Genomic DNA, 14,655 nt, shown 5'->3' with positions numbered 1-14,655 from the left:
GTCGGGCCCCTAGGCAGTGCGAGGCTCGGGGCCCCCTACAGTCGATTCTGCACACAGCATATTCAGTACAGGGAAATAAGTTTGAGTTTTTAATTTCAATCTTCAGGCGTCGGCCGAGCCGATCCAAATCGAACGATGTCTTTTTCGCTCTTATTGCGTGGACATAAAGCTTTATTCTATCGGTTTTTGCCGATTCCGCATCACGTCAAGTGTGGGGAGCTGGGGAGACCCCTTTAGGCTTAAGGCCAATTCCCAGGAGAATACCAAAGATGTGAGCTTTAGCGTCACTTTCCTATCTACCTCTAATGGCAAATTTTAAGCGAGCCTAAAGGCTAAGCTCAACTAGTGCCGCAAAGTTGATTTTCTCAATAGTTAATATTTTGCGAGGCTGAACAGCGATAGTCCGCCCATATAGGGGCCCACTGATTAACAGTCCGCCGGACGGTATCGGCCTGTCAGTTGTTCGGAACTGTCCAAATTTTGTTCTAACTGACAGGCCGATACCGTCCGGCGGACTGTTAATCAGTGGGCCCCTTTAGACCACACGCCGATAGAATAAACCTAATAATAAGGAATTACCATATGCTAAAATTATTTAAATTACTAGAGTTAGACCAAGATAAGCCTGCAACAATTTGATAGCACTCGCAGTGCAAGTGTTACATTAAACGTCAAAACTTCTATTACATTATGACGTATAAATAGAACTTGCACTGCGTGTGCTATCAAAATCATTTCAGACTTTTCTTGGTCTAACTCTATTCATTAACATGTAGATCATACAGGGTCAACTAAAGAACCAAAAATAAACGCGAGCCCAGCGAGCGCGAAATTTTTTGTTAACAATATCGCAAATTGTGAAAGCGTGTTAAAAGGCCGGGTATCAATCTTCATCTGGGCCTAAAAGTCCGAAGTGCCCCAGTGAGGCGAGCTTTCATGCGAAGTCAAAGCCGTGCTTCATCAGGCTTCAGGATAAATAGTTGAGCACAGACACGAACCAATGTCCATTGTATTAAAAAGCGAGACCGCAGGCCGAGCTTGGCGCAGCGAGGCCAAAGGCTAAGCTGAAGTAGAGGAGATGTGGAACATAAACCAATGATAAATTGAGGTAAAAAGTGAGGCTGAAGGTCGAGCATTCCTATTAAAAACTGGGGACACGTTCGTCTTCTTCCTTTTTCTTTGTTTTAATCAATAGTCCTCGTGATTCTGAGCCGAAATAACCCAAAAGTTGTTGGTTGTTCGAAAAAAAGTAAACTATTTTTCCTGAAAACCCCTATTATTACAACTTTACAACAGGTATGCAGAATACGCCCCGTACACTGTAACGTATTGCTATAATGTTATTACAGTATTTCATTAATTTAAAGAATGGATAGAAAAAAAACCAATAATAAAGCATACTCATTATTATAAGAATAAAAAATTTACTCATGAATTATGACCCTATGGAAAAAAATAAAATTTGGTGCGCGCTGAGCCGCCGGGGCCCCCTAGCCGAGGCGGGGCCCCTAGGCAGTTGCCTACTTTGCCTTAGGGTTAATCCGGCCCTGAGTACAAGTAAATAAGAGAGTTTCTCGAACCTACAGTGGCGGTACTTCCATACAAGTCCAAAAGCCGGGCTTGCCTTAGTTGCCTTACTGAAATTACGTAGTGATAAGATCAATATAGATTATTTAAAACCACGCGCCAAAAGAACCCGTATTATTAAATTCAAGCCACAGCGCTCCGACTGCGGCGCATGTTGCAAATTTTTGCCGTGGTGGCGCCTCGTCCGCGCGAAATAAATCAGTAATGCTCTAGTATGCTCTCAATCAGGTTATGCTCACTATCCTGCTCGCACTCGTCGGCTTGCAACCGGGCTTGCTTTTTCGTTCCGCTCTTAGGCGCTCCAGCCTACAAACCGCCATATAATGAATATAATTATTTGTCGGTATATATAGCACTTTAGTACGGCGATTTAAGCCTGGCTTTTGGTGTGAAGTTAGCTGCATAAGTTTGCACGAGCGCGAGTTTCATGCGCGTTGACTTCAAGTGTATTATTATTTAGTCAAAATAAAAGTTGAATTAGTGAATGTGGATTTGTTCGTTTGTTGTGACATTTATAAGTGTCTAATTCGTTAACAATGGATGAAGTTGTTCCTTGTGACGTTATGAAATGCGTCCACGTATTACTCAACGAAGGCAAGGTAAAGTCGTTAAATTAATTTCGTGGATAAATTCTATCTAGTAATAGTATGCCGTATGCCCTATGTGCGCTATGATTAGCTCGCCTCGATACGCTAGCAGAATGTATTTGAGTCCGAAGAGTGAAGATTGGACAGTTATTACGAAAACATATTTTTCGGCTTGCCTTACTCCAAACCCCTAGGCACGCCACTGCGAACCTAAATAAAATCATATTACTTAATGCTAGAATATAAATCATGGTGATTAAATAACGTCCCAGTAAAAAACACATTCAACCACATTTACTTAACATAGGTATTCAAATGTTTAAGTGCAAAACATAGAAATCATAATCTACATTCAGCATAACACAAAAATGCACATTTTCACCTAAATATAGAACAGGATTCGTGGCGATATGCAAGTAGGTTGCAGCACAATGAAGTGAGTGGCCCACTTCGCCGGGAACTTTGCATCCATGTAGGGCTCGGAAGGGCACCATAACTGTCTCTGCGTTTATGGCATAGGGATTGTTTACTTCTCGCGCTGTTCGCCCGAATTCTGCAACGCTAGCATATCCGCTCTATGTACATTCAGAAACTCGTTCAATTGCATACCTTATTCTTAGGCAATTAGAGTACATGTTTGAACTATTTTTCAAATGGACATACGATGGACCTGGCTAAGAGGCAGACTTGAGATAGAGGTGAATCATGTTCACCGCACGGAAAAATGCACTAAGTCGAAGCATAGATTCAATCAGATTTAGCTCTTGATGCACCATTAGTTAAGTTCATAATAAGTGATAGGACAATGTTTATTTAATTAATGCATGCTTCTTGGCACTTAAAGTCGTATGTCACGTGTAGAGAGTTCAGTTTACACCGGTTTGATTACTCTATAATATCTGTGTGAATGCAATACAACTAAGTTTAATGTACCTACTTAGACGAAAAACGGGTACGGCTATTTTTTCCAAAAACAAATAGGTACATAGGTAACCAAGAAAATAGATTTTTCCAAAGATTTAAATTTACTTAAACCTGCATTAGTAGATCATTTTAATAGTTAATAACATAACATGTGTCCATGTTCATGTTCCTTACAGCTGTCTTCGTCAACATATCAACAAGGTGAAGGTGATTATTTTCGATTTATTATACTATCTTTTAAGCAACTTATTTTTCATTTATGATTAGGAAAAATAAAAGTTTTCATATTCATAAATTTACCAGTTACGTAGGTATTATTATTCAACTACGATAAGGTCCCTTAATGAGGGCCCTAATTTACATTACTTAAGAATAGTCTGAACTTTGTGCTGAAATTGGCAGCCTGAACAAACTCTGAGAACCAATTGTTAGATTCTCGTTTGGGAGGTAAACGCCCGCTAATTTTACTTTGGTGGTTGTTTTTGTTTTAATAATTAAAATTACTTTAAAAAATATGAAATATTTTATAAGTGGGTACTTATGATTAACATAATTATTAGGTATATAGGCAGATAAGTGAAGCTTAGAATTCAATGAAAGTAATTGCATACCGACACGCACATAAGGACACATATGTAGCATACCTATACTTATATATTTTCTGAACTAAGTGATCTACGTAATTAATTAAGATTTATCCACAATAATTAGTTACCTTGTTTAGCTAAGTACTGCCTAAAGTGTGCGTAGAGTATGGGGGCTATCGCACTCTATGTGAAAAGTCAGTAAAAATTAGAACATTTAGAACACCTCATAGGTACATATTAAACAAGAGATACGTACTTGTAGTTGCACAAACACACGATAAATTTATTACCATTATCTAACTGAAAAGCCCACATAAGCTAATTAGTAAAAACAAATTTTAATTTAAAATATTATCTAATAAGAGTTGAACGACCCCAGAGTGAAGTTGTAGAGATAAGTATAAGCAACAATGAAACGCAACACGGAGGTAATAATTTTATCTTTCTTACTCACGTACGCCTTATTTAATTGTTGTAAGGTGTAGGTAGTAGACAAGTAGGTGTATTATTTCTTGACTGGTATAGGCCAGAGTTTTATCTCAATGTATTTTCCTACTTTGTAATGCAATCTTCTTGCCTTGCCTTGAAAATACATAGCCTACTCTTAGTGCGTAGGAAACGCATTCCATTCCTTAGAAGTTCACAATGATGGGAAAGGTGAAATCAAACGCTGTGGTCTATTGAATTTTATTTGTATCTTTCCCGACTCCCGTACATGGAACAATGGTCTCCCAGATATTTGGGGGGGGCGTGCGCAGATCTGAAGCCAAAATGTAGAGGCCCTTTCGTACATTTTATATAGGTAATTAAGACTAGAAAATTTGCTAGGTTAACTATTTGTTTATAAGTTTTATAACCACTATTTCTTGCACTTATTTATACATCGTACCTGTATGCTAAGTACAGGAGTAAGTGGTAGTAAAAGGTAGAAAATAACTAAATATGTACATAGTTAATATAGTAATAATAAAAAGTTGAACTTTAGATAACATTTTAAAGCTTGTTATAAAGTGATGAAATTCTCAAAGCTCGGTTTTGTATTTACAAGTATATTGTTGTACCTAAAGAAATCACACCTTAGATTTAGATTCACACAACATGGAGTGATGCATTAAGTTCATATTGTCACTGCGGTTTCACCCAATTCATATTTTTATTTGTCTGTGTAAATAAATTTTTTCCATGCTCATACGCCCAGTGTGCAGAATCCCTGTTGTTCCTTACATGCAACTATATAGAATACATTATTACATAAGCAAGTTATCAATCAAGCCACGGAATGCGGGCGCTGCGCTGATAAGCGCATCTGCTACACTACACATACAAGCGTTGTGTCGACACATGCTTTCGGTGTGGGCTGTGGGAGCTTTGGGCCATCTTGCGGAATTGTGTAGTAATCATTGCTATAAGTATACCGTTTAACTGAGGCGGTTGGTAAGAAGTTATTAATGTTATAATAGTTAGCTGGACTGGTAGAGACGTAAAGAATGGTGACGTTTTAGAAGATGGTACCTACCTGCAAATACCCTGTTTTTAACTGTAGTTAGGATGAGTAGGACCATATTAATTACAAGCTATGATCGTTATATTATTATCATCGGTCTTCATATCGTCACACCATGTGACAAAGGTTCAAAGTTTTGCAAAAATGGAAAAATATTTGTCAAAATCACCTGAAAACTCACGGGTTCCTATAAATTACCACAGTATATGCAACCTTAATGCAATGTCAGGTAACTTTACAACAAAAACACAAGATGTAAAACGTTAAAGTGTCGTAATGGAGGTCGTTTAAAATCTCATTACAGTGTGAGGAACTAACGAGTTGTTATTTATAATAATTAATCTCAAGTCATATTGGCGAATACCCTGTGGCCATCCCTAATTACCTCGTGAAACAAGGCTATTAGAAAAGTACGCTAATGCAAGGCGTTTACAGGAACTTGAAGAAAGACCTGCCTTAAGGGGCCCACTGATTAACAGTCCGCCGGACGGAATCGGCCTGTCAGTTAGAACAAAAAGTTGACAGTTCATAACAACTGACAGGCAGATACCATCCGGCGGACTGTTAATCAGTGGGCCCCTTTAGCAGTTACAGTTGTGGTGTGTTAACATCGAACATTTTGCAACAATATTAAGGGTTATAAAATAACTAAAACAAATAATTATAATTTATTGAATTTAAATAATGAATGATGAGTATAAGGACTATAAGGTAAAAATAACTGAGTCGCTTAACTTTAAACTCGGGTAAATCCGTCAGATTATGCGATTTTGTTACTTATTAAGAAAAGGTAATAGGATAAATATTTGCTGAGAGGGTCGAATGGATTTATCCGAGTTTGAAGTTAAGTGATACGACTATACTAACATTTATTAGATATGCCTCTATGAGATATGAGATGGTTCCTAGGTATGAGTGTCAACTACTTACCTATTAGGACAAACAATATTCGGCTGGATTTCTGCTCTGGCCAATTTAAAAGCTTGCAAAATATTTGATAAAATTCTACACTTAATTCTTAATTAAGCACCTTCATAAGAAATCTTTAACCAGTTTTGCTGTATCCGACTAAATAACTTGCGCTTTCTAATACGCCGATAAATTTTGCCAAATTAAAGACTAGTTAAGTTATATTCGACTTGTAGTTAATACGAATTTACAAACTAATAAGATAATTTATGTATATGTATGTAAATTGAATTCAGCAAATTGCACGTTGACTGTTTGGAATGTGTCACCAATTTAACCTTGCCCCCGATGGGACGGCATTATACATCTGACACTATGTATGTACACGAATAATTTTAGTCTCTATTATTCTTTGAATAAGATTCACTTCCGCATATCGACACATACAGGTGTAAAATAATATTTATGTTGTATAAAAAGATAACTTAAATCGGTTGGCGTTTGCGTTTCGAAGCGACAAATTTGCATTAAGGCATCGTTAAAAATACCGTAAGTGCCAACAGCTCTAAGCGTCACGACATAATAAACTATTTTGCCACATTATTATTTGTTAGATTACGTGGTTTTAGTTATATGGTTAATAGTTGTTTTTGTTTGCAAGTATACATAAGAAACGAATACGTCAGCACGGAAGCATTTCAATGGCAAATACATGTAAAAACCATTCAGCCAAATGTGCTCAATTAACCTAATCTAAATTGATCTACGATGCTATACCGCGTATGTGATTTGGTTATGAATTCCAATATACAGGAAGATATTTTCATTCACTATAGCTGCCTACTGTAATTTCTTTTAGGTAATCATTTCACATTAAGTCGTCAATAAAGAAATTCTAAACAACTCCATTCATACATTAGAATGTATCACTCTGGAGTTTTTGCCATTCGACCAGCCTCTGCGTCACGCGTGACATCATTTTGATATGTGATATGTTGCCGACAAGAATTGCAGGCATTAAGTATTCCTCTAAGCAATTTAGTTTCTAGTCATTGACTATTTAATGGCAGTCTTTAAATTTTAGCAATTATTTATAGAACATTCGAGCGACTGCAGCACTTTGTTGCTGCTAACGTTACTACTGTATCGTTGACACGGGTAATGTCACTGTCAATTTCCTTTAAACACTGCGTTGATGTCGTTGCCGCATTACTGTCGCGATTCGAACGTTCAATCCGTCAAGATCACTCATTTGATATAGGAAATTGACAGCGACACCACACCATAGTATGAGAAAATATACAACCACGGAAATGTATTTTAAAAATTTTACCACAAAATGGATCACTCAGGGTATTCCACCTATCCAATTTCTTTGTCCAATGTGTATTGCATCTCAGATTTTGCTTAATGAGTCATGTGAAATACCATGCTTATGTAAATCTTTCAAGTCTGAAAAACTCATCACATTTTCTGTTTTGCAATCATCGTTGTAATCTTTGGTAATATGATGAATAGTTAATTAGTGAGCCCGTGTTCTCGCTTTTTGTGAGCTGAGGTCATCGATGCTTGACGTCAATGATCTCCTTAAATTATATGCTAAGGTTTTTTACCCTGAACTTTATGTTGGAGTGTTATTAAATTGAGGCTTGGATATCGAACGCTTTCTGAGGCCTGTTGAGTTTGCAAGCACCTGAAATACGCCTGCCTGTGGTTAAAGCGTTATTTACAGTACATACTTATGTATCTGTCTATGAACACGTAGAAGGTAAAACAGTAACAAAAACAAGTCTACCGCGATATAATTTCATTCTTTTTACCTTATTAAATTCCGACGTTTCAGCTGAGTTGTACCATGCTGTGGTCACTGAAAGACTGACGTCCCAGCAAATGTCAACGGAGATATAAATAAAACAACTCTAAACTAACCGAAATTAGTTTATAAAAATGTTATATCGCGGTAGACCCGTCTGTGTAATTAAATATGTGTACAAAACGCGAGAGTTTAAAGTGTTAAGTAACAAAAAATACAACATCCAGAAATAGAAGCTAGAAGAATTTTAGTAGCTACGTTTGAAATCGAACATCATCGATGTTTTCTGTGCTCCTCATAAACCTTTACATTTTCATATTTCTCCGTAACACGATTAGTGAAAATACCTAACAGTGCAATGAAATACCAGGCATATCCTAAAACAAACTTTAGCATTTAACGAGCCAGTCACATTCCTTAACAAAAGGTATCCAATGCCCAGCATATTTAGGTTACAAACTGCCCATTGTAAGCTCAGCGTCAAAAGTCACTAAGCATTTTAGTACCTTGTTGCTTTTACGAATTTGACTTGACATATTTAAATTGCCGCGGTATAGTTGTTACTGCGACAAAGTAGTAGGATTTCAAACGACTTCCACATTTCCAGACAATGTTAACGCTATTAATATTATTATATATTTATTTACGTTAGCCTGGAAACCAGCGTCTGTAATAGATAGCATACTGAATACCGACCGTTTTCTTAAATTCGTTATATTTTTCTAAAGCAGTCTAAGATTAAATACTAAGGATGTAGTGCATAATTATTTTCCATCGTAATTTCACGGAAACGTACGAACGTGTCTTGCTATTTCAGTGAGGTTCGGTACAAAAAGTACTGAGGTTGATTGAAGAAGCATGACAAATACGAACGTTTCCGAGAAAATACGATGGAAAACAATTATGCACTACATCTTGTACCTACTTGATAAAGTATTACCACATTTACGAAAAAAAAAAAATTACCTACCTCATTTATGAGTAGGTACTACTTAAAAAAGAACGTCGCTGGCTTATTTATATGTAGAGAAATAACTTGAATGCTTATTAATGTTTATTGCAGTGTTTTAACGAAGTCTTGACCGCTTCCCTGTGGTCTCAACTATTCTATCAGATTGTAACCTACAACTTGGCCCGCTTAATACTATGTTGCCAATTCTAACATACCACTGCATTTATCCTATTTCTTATTTATCCTTGCAGGTCTACAATGGACTTAGGTTTTATTTTCAACTCTATGATCTTTGCTTTAAGGATATTTTTCTTTTAATTAACTGCATGTTTAAGCTTGCTAAATAACTGCGGTGGTCTAGTCATCATCATTACCTACTAATAGTTATTACAGTCAAAGTCGTGTTTAACTTAAGTATTTAGTCTGTAGAACGAATTGTTATTTTATTACTTTTGAAATGTATTCAAATGTCATGTGTGTAATTGAATTTCGTCTATAATACTATTTATATGTCAGCTGAGCTAGCACATGATTGGCGCGACAGTGTGTCGCCGCGAGATAGACTACCCGTCCCTCTTTGATTAGTACAGTTAGAAAAAGACGGGTAGTCTATCTTGCGGCGACATATTGTCGCGCCAATCATGTGCTAGTAGGGTTGCCATACGTCCGGATTTGTCCGGACATGTCCGGATTTTTGACCCTTTGTCCGGATTGCGGCCGGACTTGGCATGTGTCCGGATTTTTAGGAATGACCTTATAAAAATCAAATGCGCGCCCGGGGAGGGGGATACGGGATCGGGCGAAGGGAAAGGGAAAAGTAGATCCACGATACAGAGTACACCGCAGAGAGCAGCGCGCCGCCGGGGCGTCGTTCAAGTTACGCCAAATCTCTGCTACAAGAAATGTCCGGATTTTTAGGGTGATGTCCGGATTTTTATCAGGACATTTAATTCTTCCATATGGTAACCCTATGTGCTAGGCCTGCAGATGTTCCATATGTATAATATCATACTATAAAACAATAAGTAATCATTACTTAGGCCATGTTGACAATGACAAATCGATAGACACAAAGTTTTACGAAAACTTGTTTTGTTAGGACATGTTAAATAACATTGAAGATAACAATAATATACCTAATCTATGTCAGAACCGGTTAAGTAGTTTGCCTATTTAGACACACCAACACACACTTCAATAATCGCGCAATATTGATTAAGAAAAATAGTCAATGTCAAGAACAAAAGTAAACATTACATAAACATTTGAATCCAAATGCCAAGACGATGACTTCAATATCAAAAGTGGTTGATCAATACCTATTGGAATAACCCACGAAGTCTACGACTTGGAAATAAATATTCGAACAAATTAAAGCTTTGATACTTATAGGTATAAAATATATAAGGAAAACTAGTTTTTTTATTATTTCAACTATACAATAGGTACTTAACATTTAAAGTTAAGTTTCAAACGGTATCTGTAATTGTTACATTTGTAAAACACACAACGATTTGCTTAACATAAAATAAATTGATGAGAAAAATAGTGATTTTGATAAATTCTTATTGCACTGAACATAACAAAATTTTGTATTGCTTTTCTAATCTGCAAAATCATTGAAAATTACTTGCAATTTTTTTGCATGTAATTATTATAATTCTGACCCTCCCCCGCCACCAAAATAAATATTATATTATTATAATTATATTATGGTTTTATAACCACCACCTAAACTTGATACGTGTTTTCCAGGTTTTCCTCTCTACGGGGCGAGGCATCATCAGGAGATGCTTGCGATATTGAGTAAGTATATTGACCGTCTGTCGTAAGGCAATTCCGTATTCATTTATTGTTTAAATATTGAATTAAGTCGCACTATAGTCAATTCTTAGATGGTCGACGGCGCGACCAGTCATACAACATAAGCATGATAGAGCGTAATTCTTTACTAGTTACCATCTTTCGACTTTTTGTAAAGCTTTGTTTCCCAAATCAAGACCGCCTTTAGAAAAGAAATTCTGAAACGTATTGTTATTGACGTTATAGTGAACGGATCCTAACGAAGTTACGTGGGTGTTATATTATCAAAGGAATTTGACCGACGATACGTTTATGAAATGACGTATCGTAGGTAGGATGCAGATGAAATATTTAAGCCTGCCGTATGTATGTTATATATACAGTATCTTTACTACAGTTATATCAAACTTAGGTATAGCACAAATAAGTATTATTTCCATTGTTAACGTAATGCAGGGGAGTTGCGTTCCAGCAGTGGGGAGACACTCCGCCTTTCGGGCACACTCGGCTCCGTTCGGCTCAGCATTGCTCGGAACAATTATTAGGGTTAGCACCACTTGACGTCCTTTTGCGTGCACGACCACAGATAAGATCGACGCTTAAGAATCAATACTGTCTAACTAACATTTTTGACGTTTTTTTACCTTTTAATGCAGTTAGGTGCAGAAAAAAATAACGAATAGCATGCAGCATGCCATAATTGTCTACATTTTAAATTATTTGTTACTTAGACAGTATTGATTCTTAAGCGTCGAGATACTTAATGACTTGAATTTTGACAACCCTAAATAGCCGAAAGGGGTAGTGCCATACATTAGAAAGGTAGCATGATTCGTCCCTGAATCGCTGTTAAACTTCGGTTTTGTAGGATGTGTCCTTTCTGTACCGTAGTACTATTATTTATTCTGTGTTTCCAGTAGGTATATATATATATGTGACCTCCTGATGATCAATATTAATTTTGCGTGATAATATGCACAGTTTCGCTAGTTCCCTGGGTGTGGTTCGCCAGCACTCGGCTACCGATTATAATAAGATCCAGCTTCTAATTAGATTTCTAATTAGAATGTTGAGATGCATCTGCAATTCGTTTTATAGGTAATATAACATCCGTCCGACTGAGCAAGCTGTATGCTTGCATAGGTAAAGAATTCCTTAGTTAGAATATTAAAAAAATTAGATACTCCCTGACTCATGTCGTCTGTACACTCATAGGAATATATTTTTAGAGCTAAGGTTTGTATTTATTTGAAATTTCACTTTTGCCATCTGACAGGTCATATGCATAGGTATCAGTTTTATAGCCAGATTATAAAGTGCGAACAGCAGTTCAAGTACCTAAGAGTTTAAGGTAAGGGTAATCTCAAAATGTAATTTGTACAATATGTTTTATAGGTACACACAGTAACTACGCAGCATAACTAAATATGTAGTAGGTAGTAACAGATTTGAGTCCCACGTAGCTAATGTTTCGCCAAAAGAGAATACTTTCTGTTTTTATTCCAGATAGCCCCACGGATCCCAAGGAGTTAATAAAGATCGGTCAATCGAAAGTGGTACTTTGGGGAAACCCAATGTGACATTGCGGCCAGAGCAAAGTTTTTAATCAACTTGACAATATTGCGTGTTATAATGGAGTCCTCAGGGCTCGCACCAGGCGGCCGGCAAGAATCTAGCTCACCTTGGGCATTATTTCCTACTTGCCTACCTACCGATACCGCGCGCACGCATCCTTCGACACTGCACGACAATAATGACCAAAACATAGATTCACGATTACCTACTTAGAGTTTTAAAATTATTGATAAGTTTCTAACTACATATAAACTATTTCACCCGTTTTATAAATGTTAAAATTGACAATTAAGGATTATAGACCTAAAGTATGATTATTGATTAGGTAGGTATTTTATATTTTAGGTATAAAATATTACCTACTAAACTCGCTTAACTTTGCTAAGCGAGTTTAGTAGGTAATATTTTTTTTAATAAACTGCTATTATTTCTAAACAAATTTAAAATAAATGTCCAACATTTAGAATAATAACCAAACGTTAAAAGCAATGTTTTCATTTGTTGGTCAGTGACTCGCGAGCTGAGCGCGCTCAAAATGTTGTTTGTGTTGTGCGCAAGTGCTTGACATTTTGCCGCGAAGTTGAGTAGCCAAGAATTTGTTGCCCAGGCACTAACCAAGGTCTAACAGTAAAGTAATTAACTCTGCTCCCTCAGAGGTAACTTTACGATTCGCCTCGGTAGACACTTTAAACGCGCGCACTTACAATTCAACGTCATTGGCAGAAAAACAAAACCGGATCGTTAACGTGAATGAAACCTACCGTTTTGCAACGAAAGAGCAAACAACTCCTCGTCCTGCAGCCATCGTAGGTCGCTAATTATAGACATATCAGCGTCGAACGACATTACATGATAACAGCATAACAACGACGAATCTTCGAAACTAGTTTACACAAAACACAGCACTCGATACAATCAGAAATCATCACTAACACAACACAAGCGGGCACGTCAAAACATTTTTACGCAAGTCGGAATTCTTGTTAGAGCAGTGTCTTCAGTTAGTTGGTTTAAATGTACTTTGATTACTTAGTAATCCTGGATTCTCCCCGATTACGAAACGTCAAATTTGACAGCTGACGATCGAGCTGGGGGTGAACGAACGCGTGCGCAGACGTCGACACGCACTCAGCGCGAGCGCTTGGGGCCAACTGATCGCGCTACGGACTCTTGACTCTACTAAGCGGGGGGCACGACACGTCCTAAAAACGATGCCTTATCGATAACTTTACTTGTGTTAAAAAAAACTTCTGCATTCACGCGTTTGCAGATTGAAGGTGTTCTAAGCATGTTTCTGATTTTTTTGGCGAAATGTTCGTTTTATATTACTTATTGCTTTCCGATACTTAATTGTGTTTTTCTCTATGTAGTACTTATTTAATTTCCTATAATCTTCTTGTTAGAATTCATATCTATTTTATTTGTATTAGGTATGTTTTGAATAATTGTTTATTTTTAATATTTTATTTATTTATATGCATTCTTTTATTGGTGTATTTCTAGGTATTGCAATGTGTAATGTCTATTCAACCCTTGAATTTCATTAATTTAAGTGATTGTACGTTTTTGTTTGTTATTCATCGACTTCGTCGTTATACACCGGTTCTACTCATTCCATCAAAGGTTAACTGGAAGAGATCCCATACAGGGATAAGTTCGCCTTTGTTGTATTTAATTTACCTACTCTGTTTACACTTACCTGTGTTTCTCGTGTTTCTGTCTCATGCATACATACTTATTTTTATATTAAGTAGGTAACTACTTATAGTGCCGGATTAACTCATTTTAATCAAATTATAATACTTGTCCACATCAAGGGGGCACCAAAATCTTAAGAATTAATCTATCGAATTTAGTCGATGACCCCGGATGGGGTATCATGGTCTAGAAATGTAAATGTCAAACAATGCACAAAATGGATAACATTCGAGTACCTAAATAGGCTTATTCGTACTTAGAGCGTAAAATATAAGTACCTAAGTATAGGTCCTACCGCAGATAAATTGAAAATCTCTTATCTGGAACCGGTTATAAAATATTACGACTGGAAAACACTAAATTGATACGAAACATAACTACAAAGTTGCTTAGGTAAATAATTAGTCACCGTCTATATTTAGAAGAGAACTAGGGCTTCCAAATACCGGACTTCTTTCAATACCGGTATTAATACCGAAACTGTCTTCATCAATACCGGGATCCCGGGATCCCGGTATTGACTATGAATCGCTTAAAATTTTTGAGTTTTATTAAAAAAAGGCTCACACTAACACCAGATATGTATGTCCTTAGCTTAGGATATTAAACAATAATCGCCATCTGCAATAATTATCATTTCACCCTCCAGGTTGGCAATCATTTTATCCGCCTTGTTGACTTCACCAGTCACATTTTTAGTTCAACCTAATAAACCA

General features: G+C 36.8%; 1 protein-coding gene across 2 annotated transcripts in view; it reads right to left on the bottom strand.

Moving 5' to 3' along the window:
* LOC134794818 (rho GTPase-activating protein 7) overlaps nucleotides 1-14,655 on the bottom strand; it is a 318,807-nt gene that overhangs the window by 265,970 nt on the left and 38,182 nt on the right. Inside the window, exon 1 of one of the 2 annotated variants that reach the window (XM_063766627.1) lies at nucleotides 13,003-13,488. The exons of the other annotated variant lie outside the window; for it this stretch is intronic. Within the exon in view, the coding sequence (XP_063622697.1) occupies nucleotides 13,003-13,087 (85 nt within the window). The 5' untranslated portion in view covers nucleotides 13,088-13,488. Of the gene's footprint in view, nucleotides 1-13,002; nucleotides 13,489-14,655 lie in introns of those variants that run through there. 2 annotated transcript variants of the gene reach the window in all.

This window comes from Cydia splendana, chromosome 1 (genome assembly GCF_910591565.1).
Source record: "Cydia splendana chromosome 1, ilCydSple1.2, whole genome shotgun sequence".
Classification (NCBI taxonomy): Eukaryota; Metazoa; Arthropoda; class Insecta; order Lepidoptera; family Tortricidae; genus Cydia; species Cydia splendana.
The sequence above is the reverse complement of the archived record's forward strand: the minus strand, read 5'-3'. Positions and strand labels throughout refer to the sequence as shown.